This window comes from Xenopus laevis, chromosome 3S (assembly GCF_017654675.1).
Source record: "Xenopus laevis strain J_2021 chromosome 3S, Xenopus_laevis_v10.1, whole genome shotgun sequence".
NCBI classification, from domain to species: Eukaryota; Metazoa; Chordata; class Amphibia; order Anura; family Pipidae; genus Xenopus; species Xenopus laevis.
Genome location: NC_054376.1, coordinates 47153187 through 47175448, shown reverse-complemented (window position 1 = coordinate 47175448; position 22262 = coordinate 47153187). Strand labels below are relative to the sequence as shown.

General features: G+C 40.1%; 1 protein-coding gene across 8 annotated transcripts in view; it reads right to left on the bottom strand.

The window, feature by feature from the left end:
• Nucleotides 1–6817: 6817 nt before the first annotated feature.
• The window catches only part of ppip5k1.S (diphosphoinositol pentakisphosphate kinase 1 S homeolog), a 77534-nt gene continuing 62089 nt past the window's right edge, over nt 6818–22262 (bottom strand). For all 8 annotated transcript variants that reach the window (XM_041588266.1, XM_018255357.2, XM_018255359.2 and 5 more), the window contains 3 exons: nt 19541–19678; nt 18882–18995; nt 6818–11241 (listed from right to left, as the gene is read on the bottom strand). In XM_041588266.1, the coding sequence (XP_041444200.1) occupies nt 10781–11241; nt 18882–18995; nt 19541–19678 (713 nt within the window). In that variant the 3' untranslated portion in view covers nt 6818–10780. The remainder of the gene's footprint in view (nt 11242–18881; nt 18996–19540; nt 19679–22262) is intronic.

The following is a 22262-nucleotide window of genomic DNA, read 5'->3' as shown; positions in this document are numbered from 1 at the left end:
AGAAGCTCTCAGGGAACCCAGGATACACACAGGAAATGATTCCTATACTTGGGCGCCATTCTGGCGTCTAGGTAGCGTTTTTATTTTCAAATTTGGCGCCATAGTGACGTCATTGGCGTCCTTGCGCCGACGTCGGCGCGCTGACATCATCGCGCCGGCGCCGCTACCCACGTGGCGGCCATGGGCGCCGCCATTTTGGGAGCGACGCTGGCAGGGGAGGACGCGCCTCCCGGAGCTCCAGGACCTGCTCCGGGCGGCGATCGTGACAGCTGGCCACTCCATAACATAAATATTGGAACCAAGATGTTGCTAATTTACTGGTGGGTTTGGGGTCGTTGTCTTGTTGAAACACCCATTTCAAGGGCATTTTCTCTTCGGCATAAGGCAATACAACCTCTTCAAGTATTTTGATAAATAGACCCAACACCATAGTATGAGAAACATCCCCATATCATAATGCTTGTGCCACCATGTTTCACTGTCTTCAAAGTGTACTGTGGCTTGAATTCAGTGTTTGGGAGTCCTCTGACAAACTATCTGCAGCCCCTAGACCCAAAATAAAATAATCTTGCTTTCATCAGGCCACAAAATGTTGTAACTTTTCTCTTTAAGCCAGTCAATGTGTTCTTTCGCAAGTTGTAAGCTCTTCAGCACATCTTTTTTTTCCCCCAACAATGGGACTTTGCAGGGGCTTCTTGCTGATAACTTGGCTTCACATAGATGTCTTCTAATTGTAACAGTATCACAGGTGACTTTACACCTTCTTTGATCTTCCTGGAGATGATCAATGGCTGAGTCTATTGGCTATTCTTTTATCCATTTGAATTGTAGTTTTCAGTTTTCTACCACTTCTTTCAGTCTATCATTTTCTGCACTTCTTTATATTCTCCCCCTCTCCAATCAAATCTTAATCAAATTATGCAACAATTTCTTGAACAAACAATTTTACTCAGACATTCAGAGTGAAATGCACTATAACCTGCATGCACAACATTTGCTGCCTTCCTTCCTTAAATAAGGGCTGTAATTGACACCTGTTTTTTTTACAGAATGAATGATCTCACTGATTGGACTCCACACTGCTATCATTTGGAACAAGCCTCAATTAATTTTTCAATTACATAGAATCAGCAGCATGCATGCCATGACTATTGGGTCTGTTGGTTTTCTATTACTCCACTACACCAACTAGTTTGCCATTAATTTAATGAATAATTTGCCATGTAGAAATATAATTTAAAACAGTGATTGATCAGGTTAGTCATGTTGGACAACTATTATTCTGTACTACTGTACATATGCCCAGATCACAATAACCTGCTCATTTCCCAAGGTATGATTATGAGGAAGATCTATGACAAGGATAAATAGCAGGGATGCAACGTAGGTCTTGGGATCACACTTGAGCCATTTGTGATGTTTAATATGTCAGATCAGATGATCATGAACCAATTATAGTACAATGCATGAAACAGAACAGTGTTTCTCATGAGTCTAACAGAAGCTTGTGAATCTGGTGAGGGTTGAAAGTGCCAAAATACTGGATTTGAAGGGCTCCATTTACAATTTATTTTCTCTGAACAGGTACAGGTTCAATTCTTCCCAATATATCCTATGCTCCGTCATTGGCACTGGAAAAGTATGATATGTTAGAATTGGGGAATACCTCCAACGATCCCCATTTAAGCAGGTATATTTTGAGGGGACTGTTCCTTGCAGATACAGATCATGGGAAGTGGCACAGAAGCAATATGCCTAATCACTGTTCCATACATAGTTGCCCTTTAATACAGCAGAGCCTGTATTCATCTTATTTGAAGCAGCGAAACAGCAAAGTCACAGTGAATGGAGCTTTAATCCACATACCGAACTGCAGTGCAGCAGTGATTGTATAAGAAGTATAAGAAGAAGAACATTTCTCAACACCCACTGCATGATGTATGCCATGAAAATGGATTCTGTACTAACACAAAGCCGTCAAGACTAACGAGTGGTGTTTTGAGTTATGCAGTAGGTACATTTGCATTTTGTGGAGAGGCAGGTTGATTATTTAAAGTGGACCTGTCACCCAGACATAAAAAGCTGGATAATAAAAGTCCTTTTCAAATTAAACATGAAATCCAAATTTTTTTTTTATTAAAGCTTTCATAGCTGTTATAAACGTGTTTAAAAATCTCAGCTGTCAATCAAATATTGCCTGCCCCTCTCCTCTATGCCTTAAGCATAGAGGCGGAGCAAGCAATTACTTTCACTTTCCATTCAGGACTTCCTAGATGTCACGGCTCTCCTCACATTCCCCCAGTTCTGTTCAACATTTAATTGTGTAACCAGTGCATGGGGATGGACATCGGGCCCCCATTCTGATGCACAAACAAGATTCTGAGATGATACAAGGCTTGTCTTAATAACAGTGTCCACTAAATGGCTCCTGCCTGCTTGCTATAATAATGAATTCCCAGACTGAAGGAAACGAGATTCAAATAATTCATACAGCTTAAGTAAGTAAAGTTCAATTTGTTTGACTAACATGATAAAATAGGATTTGGAATAATTTTTTTAAGAGAAACTAAAACCAATTGCTTTTTTCAGGCTGTTACTGTTCAGCCGGATCTGGCTACTTTCAAGGAAATTTAGTTGGTCAATTGGCGTCACGCTGTGCCCTTGCCTATTACTACCCCCTTCCTATTGGTATTTGCAGTCAGTCCTCCCTCTGCTGCTTTCACATTTTTTGCTTGAACAGAAGTGTGATATGTGATAGGAAATTAAATGAGGTGGGGGAGGTGCAAGGAGAGCACTGGAGGAATACAAAGCACTCTAATCTTCAGCAGTGCTAATATTAAACACACCTACATTCCTGGGAAACCAACTTAAAGGGCCATCCCTGCTTACATGGAAAGAAATCCCATGCTCAAAATTCTGGTCTCAGTCTAGGCCTTCTTTGTCATTATTATCTATAATAAAGCAGCACTTCCACATTTTAGTTTCCAGCTTGTTCCCCAGACCCACTTCATTCTGCTGCAATCGGAGACAACCTGCAGGCAAACAGACATTGGACCTGCAGGAAGGACAGTAGAGGAAAGTCTGAACATACAAAACATCTAGAACTACAGTATGGGTGTAAAAAGTAAGGGTAATGGTGTTCAGGACCCTTTAATAAACTATATGTCCAACAAGTCTTTGCTGATAGGTGTTAGGCCAATGACACATGTAGGGTTGCCACCTGGCCAGTATTTTACCGGCCTGGCCGGTAAAAATTATGGTTGATCCCAATGTTATTAATAGGGTAAAAAGATAAATATATAGGAAGGCCGGTATTTTTTTTCCAGAAAAGGTGGCAACCCTAGTCACATGAGATGTTTAGCTGCTTTTGTCAAAATGCCTCTGTTTGTCTGTCACGGCTCCTAATGTTATTCACCTTTAAATTAACTTTAAGTATGATTTAGACACTAAGGGTAAGGGCACACCTGCCGATTCGAGAGATTTAGTCGCCTGGCAAGGGCGACCTCCGGAATATGAAGCACTGCGCGTGCCATGCCGCTGCCGACTTTTCATCATAGAAGGTGGGACAGGGGGAAGGCATTCGGGGAGTTTAGTCACCCCAAAGAAGAGGCGATTAGTTGCCAGGCTACTAAATCTCTCCTAATCGCCAGGTGTGCCCTTACCCTAATACTCTGAGGCAATTTGCAGTTGGCTTTTATTTTATCTTATTTGTGGTTAAATAACTCAAAAACCACAAATAAGATAAAATGAGATAATTTGCAGTTGGCTTTCATTTTATCTTATTTGTGGTTTTTGAGTTATTTACCTTTCTGGCTGATAGGGTCAGAAACCTCTTGTTTACCTTAGCAACCAGGCAGTGGTTTACAAAAGAGACTGGAATATAAAAAGAAGAGGGCCTGAATAGAAAGATAAGGAATACAAATTTACAAACATAACAAAATTGTAAGCTCACAGAGCAATTGTTTTTTAGCTGCTGGGGTCAGTGACCCTGCTCCATTTAAAAGCTGGAAAGATGTAAGAGGAAGGCAAATAATTAGAAAACGATAAAAACCAATTGCAAGTTTGCTAGGAATAGGTAATTCTATAGCACAGTAAGAGTTGGGCCACCCCCTGCCTGTTAACATTAGCAATGGTGAAAAACCGACAGGGGTAATTGTCCACCACTATTTTTGGTTGGGTGGCAGGGATAGACAAAATTGCCCATGTGACATTACCCTTAGAGACAACAACAGGAGAGGTACTGACACACAATACAATTCACTGCATCTTTAGAAGTCTCTTAGTTACTAAGAACTTTGTGCAGCCACAGAAGCCTGTTGTTTAGAACAAGTGTGGGACTGGGTTGGTCAATCAAAAATTTACAGGGCAATGCTTTGCAAATGAAAAATAACAGTAATAAGTAGGTGTGTGACCAAACACACATGCCTGTGTCCCTGTTGCTGATGAGTAACACAAAGTTCATATGAGCCGTTGCTCTTCTTTATGTAAAAACGGGCCACATGGTGCAGAAGAAATGTTCAACCATGTCTCCCTCTAGTGATGAGAGTGGCGGCTGCAGTTTTCGCCCCAACACCAGCTGCCTATTCATCTGTAATTTAGAATCCCCTGTGGGGCCGCTAACAACCTGCCTGTGCAGAACAGAAAGAAATAACAAGGAAGGCAGCAGCAGGAGATGAGTTTGCCTTTGCATCTATACACTGCTGTCATTTCCATGGTAACCTGTGTCTTGGCAACCAGACCAAGAACATCTCAGCAGAATTGAAGTTTTAGACAAACAGAAAAGGGATGGATTATCTCAAGCCCATAATAAAAAAAAACTTAAATAAATAAGGTGTCTGACTCGCTCACAGGGCAGGGGGTCAACATTTTCAGCAATGTCTGTGCTACAAATTGTCCTTAGTCTGATCTGCACTTCCACCAGCATATTTATTAGTCAGGGAGTAACCTGCACGCTGACTTGTTTATCATATGAAGCATAAAGAACACATTATGCCATGTTTATTTTCTCCATAGAAGATCTGATGGCAGTGGTGATACTATAGCCAAGCAGAAGAGGCTTGTGGTGGATTCACTGAGGGAAGGGGTTGCAAAATGTTAGGGACTCCCCCGGGTCAGTGCTGTTTTCAGGGAGATACAAATCTCTAGCCTAGGGATAAACAAATGCAGTGTCAGAGTTAAGTTAAAGTAGAATTAGATCAGAGTGAAATACTGCACATGTGCAAGCTGAAGCCTAAACCTTGGACAACATGGAATAAGGTGAGATAGTTGTGTGGTGCTGCTTTGCTTTTTCTCCAGGCAGGTGCAGTTTGTTCCAAAAAAATGAAGCACCCAGAAAAAAAAAGAAGTTATTTTGCGAATAATAGCAGTCCAACATCACTAACCTGTTTTTGGAACTTAATTCAAGTCACAGTACAGTGTGAAGACAGTGAAACATGGTGGCACAAGCATTATGATATGGGGATGTTTCTCATACTATGGTGTTGGCTCTATTTATCACATACCAGGGATCATGGAGCAGTTTCAATACATCAAAATACTTGAAGAGGTGATGTTGTCTTATGCAAAAAGGAAATGACCTTGAAATGGGGGTTTCAATAAGACAACGACCCCAAACACACCAGTAAATGAGCAACGTCTTGGTTCCAGACCAACAAGATTGACATTATGGAGTGACCCGCCCAATCCCCGGACGTTAATCCATTTGAAAACTTGTAGGGTAACATCAAAAATGCTGTTTCTGAGGCAAAACCAAGAAATGCAGAGGAATTGTGGAATGTAACAGGTGCCAGAAGTTGGTGGACTCCATGTAACACAGATGTGCAGCAGTTCTCCGAAACACTGATTATACAACTAAATATTAGTTCAGTCATTCAAATTAAAGCAAAGTCTTGAAACTTTTCAGTTTATACAGTGAATGTTTGTGTTTGTAAAGAAGAATGCAGACCCTGCTATTTTTTGGAACAGCCTAATATTCACTTTTCTTCACTTTCTATAAAGGAATAACACTAATTTGATAAATGTTTCTTCATGTTTTGATTTGAAATTATTTTCTTTTTTATAGTTTTTAAATTACTTGCCTTCTTTTTCTGACTGTTTCCAGCTTCCAAATGGGGGTCATTGACCCATCTAAAAAATAAATGTTCTCTACGACTACAAATGTATTGTTATTGCTAGTTTTTATTTAATTTATTTTACTTTTTATTACTCCTCTTTCTATTCAGGCCTCTCCTATTAATATTCCAGTCTCTTATTCAAATCAATGCATGGTTGCTAGGAAATACTCAGACCCTAGCAACCAGATTGCCAAACTGGCGAACTGCTGACCAAAAACATAAATAATTCAAAAACCACAAATAATAAAAAATGAAAACAAAATGCAAATTGTCTCAGAAAATAACTCTCTACATCATACTAAAAGTTTATTTCAAGGTGAACAATTCCTTTAACTATTTATTTTCTGTGCAGTAACAATTTGTTCCACTGTGGAAAATTGTTGTCCAAACCCAATTTGCATTGATCAGTACAAATTCACACAGGTGATGTTGCTCAGTCCTATAAAAAAATCAGTAAAACAGGACTCAAAGAAAATATTGTTCCATGTAGAACAATAAACATTATGACGTTATAAAAATACATCTTTTTAATCAGAATAAGAGTTTTTTAATTTATAAACTTTTTGGTTTTGTTGGATGAAGGATAACATTTACAGAACATACATAAAAAAGGGCATATCTTCCTTTAAACGTGTAGACTATAAAGAATAGATAAAGATAACTTGGTTGTCCAATGGTGCCGGAGTTTGCTGATCATTTTTTTCATATTTATGAATGCAAAAATCTAATGGAAACAATTTTTTAAATGTTTTATAAAACCACAGCGAGTAAACAAATATTGAGTTTCCCCTTTTAAATTCTGTAGGTAAAAGTCTTGGAGTGTGAATTTCTAACTATAAAAACGCAAATTGAAAAAAGTGGGATTAATGGGACAACTGTTGGAAACTTGATCAGAGGATTTGCACTACTAACTATACCATTGCTTAGCACAAAATGACCTTGGTAAAGTGACCTCCAGCATCAAATTTACCAGGCTTTCTTATGTGATTGGGGTTCCGAAGTAAACCAAAGGCAGAGCTCGATGGCAGTAAGGAATTTGCTTCAGGTCTGAGTGTTGTTAGTGCTGGTGATAAGGCAACAAGAATAACACAAAGCATTATGCATTTTTTTTTTATCCCAGATGTGCTGCCTTCTTTACCCTGGTGTGTTATTATACTCTACTCATCTTATTCACTTGGATATAGGTTGTATATTCAGTATTTATAAGCTGCGCTATGTTCCTAGCATTGGAGCTGTACAGAAATGCCCTGATACAAATATGACTCTGTATGTGAAATATTATTAGCATTAGGAAATTGTGATGTTGGAGCCGGCCCGAAGCCTCATGGGACCAGGCCAACATCCACAGTATGTCCTCGGTCACAGGCAGGTTGTGGCTGAACTTTAGCCTTCATTCTCCCTGCCCACAGCCTTCTTCTGCCCCACTTCCGTCTCTGCGTGTGCCTTTTTATATACTCACACCGGCCCCACCCCTTTCGTGATTTCACAGCGGGGCAGGGTGTGTGTGGGCATATAAAGAGTGCAGCGTGCCTGGTCACGGTCGGGTGCGCAGCTGGATGGGGTCGACCTGCACATCACTAGTAGGGAAAAACTTAACTTAAAAACTTGAAAAGTAACTTTTCCAAAAACAACTTTATTGCTTTTAGACAGGAGTGTTTCTTTTCAAACAGCGCAACCATAAAATAACTTTCACGGCTTGGAAAATGTAAGACTGTCTAGCAAAAAGACAAGCAAATCAGATGTCTCAACCTAAGACCATCATTGGATATATGTTTTACTAACTCTTCTTGTTAATGTATGTAATGTAGAGGGCTTGACAGTGTTTTGGTTTAATGGTACAAAAAAAAGTTAAAGGAAAAAAGAAAAAACAGGATAAGAATGCTAAGAACAGAATTATGATAAAAAGTAGAGCAGAAATATTCAATATTTTTTAGCACTAAATTCAATAGTAATATCCCAGAATTAATCCAGTTGCCTTTACTACTTTGGATCTTGGTTTTGGTCAATTGAAAAATCAAAAAATATAATAGATAATTTATAAAATGAAAAATCTTACAAATTATGCAAAGCAAAATCGATCTGGTGCAAATTCTTGTTAAATTTGAGAACATGAAGCAACCCAGTGATTTCATTGGAAACGGAATACTGTACCTACTACAAATGGAGCAATCACTCCAGATTTGCCACCAGATTTGCTTGTCTTGTTTAATTCTACAGTATATATCACATACAATATACTGTAAGACATGATATTGTAATAATAGATGACGGACAGTGTCGGACTGGCCCACCGGGATACCAGGAAAACTCCCGGTGGGCCCAGGTGTCAGTGGCCCTCTTGCTTCTAACCATTTGGCCTTTTTCATGGTCATTCCCCATTCCTTTATGGTAAAAAAGAGGCTTAATAATGGAAGTATAGTATAGTAATAAAAGTAAATATAAAAGACTAGGAGAATAAAGAGGTTGACTTCAGAGAGGAGGAATAATAGTTTGGAAAGTGGACCCATGGTCATGGTTTACCGATGGGCCCACCATCTAAAGTTTTCTGGTGGGCCCCTGGCATTCCAGTCCGACACTGCCTTTAAATCAGGCAGATTCTAGTGGAATATCCAACCCACACCAATGGCAGTGACACAGGCAGCACCTTGATATAACCCATAAACTGAAGTCACTCAGTCAGGTTTATTGGACATATGGATATTCAGAATCATTTCCCCTTCTTCATTCTGAATAACAGAATCTAGTTTTATGAAGATAAACACGTTATCTACTGTTTAACTTGTTTATGAAGATACACACGTTAAACAGTAGATAAACACGTTAATCACTACACAGTTTTAAAAATCTCAGGAATATGATCACAATCTCATAACATAAATAGACAAATGACACGGCACTACTGCACAAAATATACAACCATTCACAAATCTAGAGCTGCATCAGATAAATTAGAGGCAACGGTTACCCGCACTATACATCTACCAGCCACATAATGATGTCAAACTGCAGCAAGCCTACTGTATTCCGCACAGTGGTACCAGCTCCAAATATCTGGATTGAATATATAAATTAAACATTTAACAATATAGATTATTTTATATAATGTAGATTCATCTCTTTTCAATCGTAATAGCTCATTCAATGTGAAAAATAATACATCTAATCCAACAGCTGCCATTAGTAACTGGCTATTGGTTTCAACGAAAAAAGTATGTTTCTGATGTACTACATTGATTAAAAAACTATGACAATGCTTGTTTGGCATATTAATGTATCCATGAGACAGGCTGTTATAATATGATATGATAATGATATATAAATCTATTCTGTTCCAAATAATGATTAGAGAAAGCAATGTCTGCCTCTACATTGGTAGTCCCAATACTTGGGTGTCCCCTAATAGGCAGCACTTGTATGCAGAATAAAAGAAGTCTATGCCCAAGTAAAATCTATAAGGCATCCATATGAATCTGACTGTACAACAACTGAACTAATTGCCTTCCATGAATAAAAATGGATGTCTGCAAATAGTGTATATAATACACTCCAAATCTAGCAACAGCAACATGTTATCATGTTTACATTAGAGCTTCCCTTTCATTGACATCACATAAATGATTAGTAATAATCATCCGATATCAGTATAATTAAGGGCTTCATTTGCCCTTGTTATGGCACCACAGTCCAGAGTGCAGTTGAAAAACTGGCTCTTTAATAAGCAATAACTATCATGTATGTCGTAGTGCAATGGATATGACACAGATTAATCTTTAGCTGAACCACATGCCATAAGCATTGATACAGGTCAGACCTAAAAAAAAACTTTCATTAGTTTAGAGGTACAATTTGTGCCATGTTTGCTTTAAGCAAGATATGTTTAGAAGTGAGAAACTTACTTTTAGGTAATGGCAAAGTGCCCAGTTCTAGGGACTCTTAGAGCACCAGCTTTTGGCTGCCTAAAAAAATGTGCTCAAAGTGGTCCATGTGCCATTACCGTAGCTACTAATCTCCTTGGTTGATTGTACACATTAAGATCTGCCTATGAACAAACACCTGAAGTTCCTGCATTCACAGTAAATTCTCTGGAAAAAAGGAAACAAAAATGTGAATAAAATGTATAATAATGTCACAGCAACCAAATGCAATCTAAAGATTATAATTAAAATTTGAAGGGGAAAAGTGTAATTTCAGCTGGTTAGAAACTACTTTCCATTCTGCGTAATGGTCACGTCCAGAAAGGTTTAGCTTCTTATTTTAATGGTTTATGCCTTAAAGAAAGCTGCAAAACCTTTATAAAACCTACAAACACTTCCTTCCATGCTACCCATTAGCTGGTGAAGAGAAGTTTTCAATGACAACAGATGTAACAGAAGTTACATGTAATACTGGATCGTTTTTATATGGCTGTTTTGTGCACTATGCACCGTTTCCTTTGAAATGGTTGTCCAGAATGTCCGCTCAAATGAACAGGATTCTCTGCTTGAGTCTGTGAATGTTTACTGTATGTTTGTCATCAATTTGGAATACACTTACTGCAGCATCATGTCATTCAGTGCTTAGGACGCAACAATATAGTGGCAACTCCAGAGATAATAGTCCGTGTTATAGTCCAAGCTCATAAACAGAAACCTTCTCCAGGTCATCTTACATTTTTTGTTTGAGTCTTATCAAAGAGATGTCTCCCTACCTTGAAGGGCTAATTCTGTTAACATCTGCTCGTCTACAGCAGACTGGTTTAGGGGAAACATTTGATTATGTGTTTTCATGCTCTGTGCTGAAAGATCTGATATTGCTTCACCAGGAACTGATGCTTCTCCAAGTGACTCTAGGCCAATGAGAAGCTCATGCTCTACACACTGCTGCAAGGGTGCGGCCACATCACTGGAATGCTCTGGTGGCAAACAAGTGCAATCACTAGGAAGCGGTTCCTGGAACTGATGAATTTCCTGGCTGTTGGATTGTCCCTCACCAGTTGACTTCTGAAACGGATTCTCTTCAAGGTTTAGTTTTTTTCTTTGCTCTTCAGTGAAGGAAGTTTTATCACTAAAGTTAAAACGAGCTGAAAGATCTAAAGCAGTTGGGGATGATGGGCCTGCACTGGACACTGTGCTAGATGGACCACTGCAGTCTGCAAAATGAAAATTGTAATTATTAATTTGACTGTGCACGTTGCAGGTACCTCTAATGCCTCTTTCCAGTACTATCATTCTTAGATAAACTTGTTCTATATATGTTCTATAGTCCTAAATAAGAAATGTGAAGTAAGGGCTGAACTACCATGATCCCGTCTGGTCCTCTGGATAGCATAAGAAGGTTATCTGTTTCAGCTGTTGACTTCTGAGCTGTTTTCAAAAACATATTCATATAAAAACTTAACAGATGTCATAAATGGAGCTCTGACATCCATCCATGTTTTCTTATAGTTCTGACTCTCTTGGCCTGACCTGTTGGCCATGTATCGTTATTTTTATGATTGTTGAGCTAAATATAATTTTTTTTTTGTTTCATATGTATGTATATTTGAACATTGCACTTCTGGTTTTGTTTTCTACTCTTAGAGAAAGGTGCATCGCCTTCATTTTGTACAAATGTTAATTAAAAATGACTGTTAAATATATAAACCCACACTGTGGTGTATTTGTTAGATATCATTCAGTAACCTTCAGCAGTTCATTTAATTTGGCACTTTTTGAAATTGTATAATTTATTTGATGTTAAGCTGAATTACCTTCATCTATACATCAGTTTATGTTTACAATGTAGTCTGCTTGTTGAAAAATCTTTCAGTGTCAACAATATATTGCCAATGTGAATGCGCAGTTTACATTTTATTTTATGGAGTAAAACATAGGCACAAAGATATAGTACTTGTGGCATGTTCAAAACTTTGGACACCCTAGAGTCTTTTGTTTCTTGTTGTAGGGATTTTTGCCCGCACTTCCTTGCAGATCACTTCTAATTCCATGATCTTCTTGGGCCGTTTTGCATGTTTGAGACCTACCCACAGCTTTTCAATGATGTTTAAGTCCAGGGAGAGTCATTCCAAAACCTTCAGCTTCCTTTCTTCAACTAGCTCATGGTCGCTTTTGAGGTAAGTTTAGTATCATTGTTTTGTTGTAGTTTTGTTGTAGTAGCTGGATCCCCTTTTCAGCTTCTTGGCTAATTGTTTCACATTTATGAATTTGCTGATATTTAGTGGAATCCATTCTTTCCTCTTCTTTTGCCAATGGCAACCACATAGCTCCAAAGCATTATAGCTCTATTCCCATGTTAACAGTTGGCAAAGTTTTATTCAAACTTTGCTCCATTTTTTTCTCCAAACCAACCTTTGGTGACTGTGGCCAAAGAAATACATTTTTACTGCATCAGTCCCACAGCACTTGTTTCTAAAAGGCCTCTGGCTTGTCTAGATGCTGTTTTGCATAATTCAGACATTGATGATTGTGATGAGGTTGCAGGTAAGGTTTCCCTTTGATGACTCTTCACTGCAAATCATGTTTCTTTTATCCAAACCTTCCTGAAGATCCATTGTAGTCATATGAGGATTATTTGCCTTTCTGTCCAGCATACGAACAGTTCTCTCTGGAATTTATTTGTTTTTTCATATCCTTGCCTTTCACAGTTCCCCTTAATTGGCATTTCTTTTTTTTTTTTTTCAACTTTGTGTTTATTCAGGTGCATCATCAGATACAGAATGTCAAAAGATAGCTGTGATTTGCAAACCTGTGTTATAACACATAGACATAAACAAAGAAAAAGGAAAACAAACAGAAGAAAATAAAATAAAAAAAATAAAAGTACATGTTGCATACAATGTCTAGTGTCACCGTGTCACCGAGTCATAGTAACCGTATAGGCAAAAAACAGGGAGATAGTGGATGCAGGAGCAAATGAGCAAATTAGGTAGGGCCAGCTGTGGCAGTCCAGGGAGACCATATGAGGTCATAAGTGTCCAGTTTATCTTTCATCAGGTAAGTAATTTTTTCGTTAGCAGCAATCCACCAAATTTTCCGCTCCAGCTCAGACCGATGAGGGCCAGGGCCCTTCCACATTGAGGCTAACACACATCTCGTAGCAGAACAGATTTGTGTGGCCAACTTGTTGTGATGGCTGGAGAGTTTGAGGCGCCTGCCAAACAACGCCGCCCATGGATCCGGATTTACATGCGTCTGAAGGATTGAAGAAATCAAAGCAAACGTGTCAGTCCATACTCGTTGGACGATTGGGCAAGTCCACCAATTGTGCCAATTATCAGCGTCCTGGCCACAGCCACGGAAGCACGTTTTGGGTTTAGTGGGGTCCCATTTGTGAAGCAGAGTGGGGGACACATACCAATCATACAGAATTTTGTATGGCTTCTCTTTTATAAGGACATTCATTGATATCTTTGCCATGGTGAGAAAAATATCAGTCCATTGCTCATCCGATAAACTTTCGCCTATGTGGGTCTCCCACCGTATTTGGTGTTTAGTTTTTGACGGCGGCCTATCATGCCATATCAGCCTATAGAGTTCAAGAAATCAAGGCTTTACGAAAAGACAAGTTGCAGTATAACCATTCAAATCTAGTAGGCTTAGCTATGGGCCCTGTAGGAAATCTAGTAGAAATGTAATGGGACAATTGTAGAAATTGGAACTGATCTTGGTCTGCCATGGCAAATTTATCTTTGAAAGCATCCCATGTAAGGACTTTGTCCCATTGGATGAATTGGTGCAGAGACCACAGTCCCTTAGCTGCCCAGCGCTTGTAGCCAAGGGTCACCAGGCCCGGGGCATAATCCGGGTTGTTATGTATTGGGACGACCAGGCCTGGCGAACCTTGTAGATTATATCTCATGCGACAGGAATCCCAAACTGATAGCGTGTGATGTATATAGGGAGATGGGCAATCTGACAATGCTGGTCTGTGTCTTTTTGCGAGCCAGGGAAGCCCTTGGACCCCAACAGGAGATGTGAGGGAGTGCTCAATGTCGACCCATCTATGGGACCCTATAATAGAATTCCATTGGACTAGCTGTGCCATCCTTGCAGCCAAATAGTAGCTTTTAATGTCCGGCAATCCCCACCCACCTCTGCCTTTCGACCTAGCTAACATAGCCGTGGAGATTCTAGCCCTCTTGTTTTGCCATATAAAAGAGGTTATGTGGGATTGGAAGGTCTTTAATTCTTTACTAGGTAGTATGATGGGCAAGGCCCTAAATAAGTACAGGAGTTTCGGAAGGATTATCATTTTTACCGCATTGACTCTACCAGGAGGGATATCGGGTAAGACATCCATTTACACATAAGATTTTTCAAGTGGATATACATTGGTGCGAAATTGAGAAGGTGAAGCGTGGTGGGATTGTCAGCCAATTTAACCCCCAAATACTTCATACCATTGCCTATCCACCTGAAGTTAAAGTTTAATTTAAGCAGCTTCAAAGAGGCGGCTGTGAGGTTATGTGGGGTGGCCACCGTTTTGGAGTCATTAATACGAAAGCCAGAAACTGCGCAAAAGGATGCAATGCAGCGAAATAGGTTTGGGAGCGACGTGAGGGGACGTGAGAGGGTGAAAACCGTATCGTCAGCAAACAAAGCGACCTTGTAAGTTCCCTGACCTATATCTATCCCCTGTATGGAGGGGTCAGACCTGACTAGTATTGCTAGGGGTTCTATGCAGAGGTCAAACAGTAGTGGCGAAAGCGGGCATCCTTGGCGGGTGCCGTTAAGTATAGGGAAGTCATTTGAGGATATGCCTAAGTTGCATATTCTGGCAGAAGGGCTGGAGTACAGGTTCATGACCGCATTAAGAAACTTGGGGGAAGGCCGAATTTCACGAGGACACATCGAAGGTACCGCCAGTCAACTCTATCAAAAGCTTTTTCAGCGTCCAGTGACAGAGTGACCGACGGCACCTTCTTCGCCTTAGTATAAGCCATGATATCTAGCACCCTCCTGACATTATCAGTGGATTGCCTGCCCGGAACGAAACCGGTTTGATCCGGGTGGACCAATCTGCCTATCACTGTATTCAATCTGTTAGCCAGGATTTTGGCCAGCAATTTAACATCCGTGTTTATCAACGAAATTGGCCTATAATTGCTAACATTGGTTAGATCTCTGTCTGGCTTAGGAATCACAACTATAGTAGCTTGAAGCATTTCAGAGGAAACGAGGCTTACCGTCTAGAACCGCATTGTAAAAGCGAGTGAGAGTGTGGGGAAATATTGATAGCTAATTTTTTATAAAATTGTGCAGAGAAGCCATCAGGCCCGGGGCTTTACCTGCGTGTAGGGATTTTATAGCCTCCTCAGTCTCCTCAGCAGTGATCGAACCGTTTAACGCATCTTTTTCATTAGAATGGAGGTGAGGAATGTCTAATTTATCAAGGAAGGAAGCAATTTGAATAGGGGTATTAGTGGCTTGGTCAGTTGTTCTCCCAGAGTATAAGTCTGAGTAGTAATTCTGGAACAAATGCACTATATGCTGCGAATCGTACGTCAGTGACCCATTGCGGTCTTTAAGCGGGTGAAGGGATTGGGCATGAGCTCTGGGGTTGAGTTTACGTGCTAAGAGCGTATCAGCTTTATTAGCCTTGTCATAAAATTTATTACTAGTGTATCTCATGGCCTGATCCGCCTGTTCATACAGAACCACATTGAGTTCGCCTCTACATTGTATAAGAGCCCGTTCTATAGCCTCGTCACCCCCCTGGCTGTGTTCTTTCTCAAGGAGCCTAATTTTAGACGTAAGCTGCAATATTTTCTGTTGTCTAGACCTCTTCTTTTGGGACGCCAGCTTGATAAGGTGGCCGCGAATTACGGCTTTGTAAGCCACCAGATGGTTGCTACACTAACGTCTGCAGAAGTGTTCTGTGTAAAGTAATGCTTGGTCTCATCCGCTAATTCCTGGGTAATGCTCTCCGCAGCTAATAGTGATTCGTTAAGCCTCCATCTTTTGCCCGTGCGAGAGGTCCCCCAATCTGTTAATGTATGAAGAATCGCCGCGTGATCAGACCAAGAGATTTCGGTGATATCTGTGGATTTTATAAAGGGTAAAGTTATAGGGTTTGTGAGCCAAAGATCTATGCGAGAGTAGGTTTATGGGCGTTGGAGTAGAAGGTGTAAGACCTGTCAGCAGGATGCTGAATACGCCACACATCCCACAGTGACAGATTAGTCATAAAGGTGGTAAGTATTTTAGTGGGCGAGGGCACTTGGGAGGGGTGGGATTGCCTGACCTATCTAGACTAGCCTGCGGTGTGATATTAAAGTCACCCCCCACTAGGACATAGCCTGACTGAAGTGTAGCTAATCTCAGTTCCAGATCAGTATAGAACAGTTTTTGCCTATCACTAGGAGCATAGACCGAAACCAAGGTGGTGTCTCTATTATTCAATACACATTCAATAATCAAGAAGGCCCCCTGGGGTCCCTGAGCACTTTCTTCTCAACAAAGGGGGTATTCTTTTTGATGAGGATCGCTACTCCCCTCTTTTTGACTTGGTCAGAAGCATAGTAGCTTGTTGTATAACCTCCTGCCCAGTATTTGGGTTCCTTGCCTTTAATAAGATGGGTCTCCTGCATATATATCACATCCCACCAAGTTTTTTGTAGTATTCCGCTGCTAGTCGCCTTTTACGGGGGTTATTAAGGCCCTTGACATTATGGATATTAATTTCAAATCCATGGAGACCCTTAATATGGATAAGTAGTGATGGGTGGGACCCAGGGAGCGCTTCAAACAAATCGTGACACGGTGACAACATGATAACTACGTAATGCATTAAACAGAAACAAAAACATAAACAAACAAAATATGTGCCTGTGAATGGCAATGCCCACAAGCCAAACAGAGAAACAAGAAAGGGAGCCACACTGGGTTCCCTAGACGGAGCGGGCACTTTCCCACTGCTACCCTCCAAGCAGGTAGCAATCATGAGGGAGCATGTACTCACGCCCGGGCACCCGCTGTAGGATCAGTCGCGGGTATGCAGGCGGCCAATAATGGACAGAGAGAGAGGCTTCATCTTCATTGTGCGGCTGAGGATGGCTGTGCCACTGAAGGTTCCAAGGTGCGTTGTGGCTTGGGTGAGGACCACTTCGAAGTCGGCGGGGGTATCCGCTTAGAGCTGGGTGGGGCAGTATCAGCTGTCGGAGGGAGCCCTAGGGCCGTCAGCAGCCGGTTCTGGTCGCTCAGATCAGAGATTGCGGTGGTCCGTCCGTTGTGGTTCACCAACAGTTTAAACGGGAAGCCCCAGCGGTACTTCACCTGGTGTTGAGTCAAAAGTTCCGTTAAGGGTTTTAGCTCTCGCCGTCGTTTGAGCGTAATTGGAGAGATGTCGGCATATAGGTGGACGACCGTGTCGTCTTCAAGCTTAGTCTCTTTGTTATACGTGCCGCGGAGGAGCATTTCCTTGGTTCTAAAAAAATGCATCCTCAGCACGACATCCCTGGGTGGGTCACCTTCCCTGGGTTTGCCTCGCAGAGTGCGGTGGATCCGGTCAATTTCGAGCTTGGCAGGCTCAATGTCCGGCAAAATAGCTTGAAAGAGTTTCAGAACAGTCGGTTCCAGGTCTGTGTAACTTTCAGGCACATTTTTAATGCGTAAATTGTTGCGCCTCGAGCGATTCTCGAGGTCTTCCTGCTGGTCTTGCAAGGCAAACAGGTGTCGTTTCATATCAGAGATGTCTGCCTCAGTTTGAGCGCAGTAAGCACGAAGGCCTTCAATGGCGTCTTCATTTTCGGACACTCGTTCCCCGAGGGCCGTCACCTCTGCAGTGATCTCTTTCACCGTTCTTTGTTGCGAGGTAGTTATAAGTTTAGCCAAGTCCTCATATAGGGCCTTCAGATCCTGTTTGCTTACTTGGTCGGTCGCATCTGACGGGGGCTCTGATGCAGTCGACTCGTCGCCATCTTGGCCGCATGAGGCCGGATCTTTGCGCTTGAAGAACTCGGCCACTTCACCAGGTTTGTGGGTGGCTCTCGGTTTGGGAGCCATCTGGTGGATATCAATCTGGATCTGCTCGGTATCGGAGCTGCAAACCCGAATAAGATGCTTATTTGCTGGGTGCTAATGAAGCGGGTGCACGGAGCTCGCGGATCACGCTGCCATTCAGGAAGTCAGCTTGGCCACGCCCCCTTAATTGGCATTTCTTGATGAAATTACATAGAGAAAATTGTGAGCTGGAAGCTATTTTCAATCTTCTTATAGCCTTCCCCTGCCTTGTAGGTATCAATTAGTTTCATGTTCAGATCCTCACTCAGTTGCTTAGAAAAGTCCATGGTTGTTAAGTGATATCCCAAGCATGGTGTGAGATTTTATTGAGCTCTGCGATTTTCAACAGGTAACAACTCTTAATGGCTATTAAGGTCTAATGAGGTAATTAAGGTCAGGGACAAGTAGAAGGGTGTCCAACATTTGATACATGCAACAATTACTATTTTCCTTGGATTAAATTTGGTAAAATAAAATTAAAGTGTGCACTTGTAAATGTTATTTTTCCCTTCAGTTTCCTGTAGTAGTTGGTTACTACCTTTCATTTACAAAGTTAATCAAAACTTTAATCAAACTTTTGCATTCAACTGTATATATGCTTGATGAAACAACAAATGATATTCAAATAACCAACATTAATGCAAAAAGGGATTTGCTGAACTTAGTACAGCATTGCAAACTATCCCTTGGAACATTAATGGAGTTTATAACACATGTTAAATGAACAAACGATGAAGGAACCACAGAATTATCAAATTAACAAACAATACTATATCAAAAATGGACTTACACCAGGGAGGCCTCTCTTCGAGGTGATGATAATGAAGTGAAGAAGAAGAGAGGATTCGATGTGGCAAGTAACCATCACCAGATGTATGGCTTGACATCATGGAGTCACATCCAGCTGTTATAACAAACACATGCTGATTGGTTGCTAGATTGGTTCACAACACTGTTAAGTGTTTTCCATCACAATAGCTTACTTATATAATTATCATAAATACTGATTAGATTTTGATTTCAAGACAGTATTTGTTGGAAATGATCATTCCCTACTAAAGATCTTTCATAGGATAATCTGTGTGTGTGGTGGGAGCCAAGGCAACCGATATCGGTAAAAAGCCTGGGATATCGGTTGTCTCGTTGATCGTTGAATTACCAAATTACATTTAAAAGGAACAAAATGCTTTAATGTTACTAACTTGATATTGCCTTTACTGTGTACATGCAAGACAAGGGAGGGAAAATCCAAACACAAATGCTTGTTTCCCTGCTCAAACATCAATTGTAGGCGAGACTAAGGTAATTAGTATTCAATGTTCACTCTAAGGTGTGCACACAAAGAATCTTGTGTGAAAACACAACATTTTGGATCAATTCTGAAAAGTAAATTCTTTGAGCACATAGCCGGAAGGGAAGTAGAGGGAACATTGTTAGTATTCATTTTACCTGAAGATCTTCTTCTATGGGTATCTGCAAATTGATTACAAACTGTTGTCAAGAAGCCATTAACCTGCCTGAGGGACAATGAATTGTGAAGTGTCTCCAGAGGGTAGATAGTTGGTACCATAGAACAACCCTCAAAACCTGGAAAATATTTTTAAAAAAAGGAACATTTAATGTTTCCATATAGGTTTCTCCAGCTCTTTATACATACATATATACATATTTATATAAATATGGTATATTTTAAGAGGATCTAAAAGTTCTTTTGTACTTCTTTATTTTATCTTAACCAGTTCTACTTATCAAATGAAATTCTGTTCCCATTTTCAGGTTCCACACTCAAAATCTAACATATCAATATGATTGTTATAAAAAAATTGATACCGTCTTCAGGCCGTTGCCAGGTCTGCTACTTGCAAATAGTCAGTGGTGCTCTGAGTTCTGGACTGCAGGAAAACAGCATGAGGATGTGTTTTGTGTGTTTGTGGCATTAAATAAGAAACAACCCCACACACTTCTTTTAGAACTTGGAGCACCACTGATCATTCCCAAGTAGTACATCTGGGGATCTGTGAGCACAGCAATGAGAGCAAGTGGGCAGTAGGGATATGCACTGCAAAGGGTTTTTTTTCTTATTAATACATGCACATTTTACATTCTAGAGTTGTTGTGCATCATATTCTAACGTTGTTTAATTCTGTAGTGGGTAGGCTTTAAGTAATGTTTTTAAAGGGGACATTTGGCAAACAAATAAAAGCCTATTTTCAGGTTCACTAATCAAAAACAAACATACATTTAAAACATTTTAAATGTAAAAAAAGGGGGGGGGGCAGAATCTGGTGATGTCCATGAGGTCAAGACTTCAGGCTGTCATTGTCAGCAAAGGGTTTTCAACCAAGCATTAGAAATGAACATTTTATTTTCAGTTTTTTAATTTGTCCAATTCATTTTGAGCCCCTCAAGTGATTGTGTTAAAAAAAAGTCTTTAGCTCCCCACATTTTTGTGCAATCATTTTGTTCAACCCACTGAATTAAAGCTGAAAATCTGCAGTTCAACTGCATCTGAGTTGTTTCCTTTAAAATTCATTGTGGTAATGTACAGAACCAACATTAGAAAAAAAAGTTGTCTCTGTCCAAAGATTTATCGAACTAACTGTATAATTGTGTACATATATTTGCAACGTAATACAAATAAACTTGTTTTGTCAATTTACCTGGGCTAAGAAGCTCGCCTTTTTATACAAATATGTTTTACTTAAGGAAAACACTTATCAGGTGAGTATTCTGTCAATTCCAAACAGCAATTTGACATTAACTACTGCACACAGATGTCCATACACCTATTTCCCAAAGGTACCCCCAAGGACAGTTTCTTGAGTTTTAAAAACAAAAGGATTTACTGTTTCCTGAAGCTATTATAATCCGTCACATCTTAGCATACTTTGGAAATAATACCATTGTACAAAATATTGTTGAACAAAATATGACTATACAGTATGTTCTTTTATAGAGAAGTGAAAGCAGTCATTGCCCTTTTTGGCAATATACATGTTTATGTTGTTTTAACTCTTTACATAAACTGTTATATTTCTCAAAATGCTACTTACAACAGTGTATGTATAGGAGCAATTAGCCTGCCCAATTAATGTCTGTCTATGAACTGGCCAGCTATCAGAAGACAGGATCAAAACTTCAGTCGGGTGTTGAATGCTTTGGCCTATTAATGAGGTCCTCTCCTGGTGAATTTCTACAGGCATCTAGTTTGATCCAGTTGTTGGCCCAGTGACCAAATGGCTTTAGTGAAGAACAGTACCTTGTAGTAGGTTAAAAATCCTTTATTATTTCACAGCTTAGACCAGAAAATGCAGCAATGTTTCAAACCGTTTCCCGACTCTTTTTCAAGCTAACTGACTCAGTCGCCAGAATTAGCTGAAAAAAGATCCGGGGAACGGCTTAAAAAGTTGCAGCATTTTCTTGGTCTAAGCCATAAAATAATAAAAAAAGGCTTTTTTAATCTACTATAAGTGCTTTTCTTCATTAATGCTATACGTTTTTTGACGATTGTGGCCAAGGCAGATAGGGATTCCTGGGGAGTGTTGTGCTGAATGAACCAGGGCTACCCCAATAAACCACAGTGTGAGATCTTGCTAAGTATGGTGGGCTTAACCCACTGTATGTCTAGCATATGCGCTCATCTGTACAAAAACACAACTAAGCAGATATATTGTTCAACTCTACTAGAGCACATTGTCCAAGAGTACTAACGCTACAGTAAAAATTGCTCGTAAAAGAAAGACTATGGTAATACATAACACAAAAGATCAATCCATAAGCATTTGTCAAAACTTTCATGTTACCCAATACAAGCAGTTAAACACACTAACTTACTATGGAATATTAGCACCCATGTGGGATGAACGTTTTGGACAATTATTTTCCATGGAAAATTGTTGAATCCAAAAATCTCATTATGAGTTTTACTAGCTGTGTGTAGTGGTACTGTTTATAAAAATATGATCAGAATGCATGCATTTAGCTTGGTGAGGAATAAAAAAAATTCTATGCATTTAAATATTTTTGCTCAAACTGATGCACAGCTATATCCCTAGGTTGAAAAGCGAAATATGCTTTTTTTTGGTGTTGCAAAAGTAAGTATATGGTTTACTGTATAAAGGAACATTTAAAGGGATTCCGTCATGATTTTCATAGTGTAAATTTTATTTCT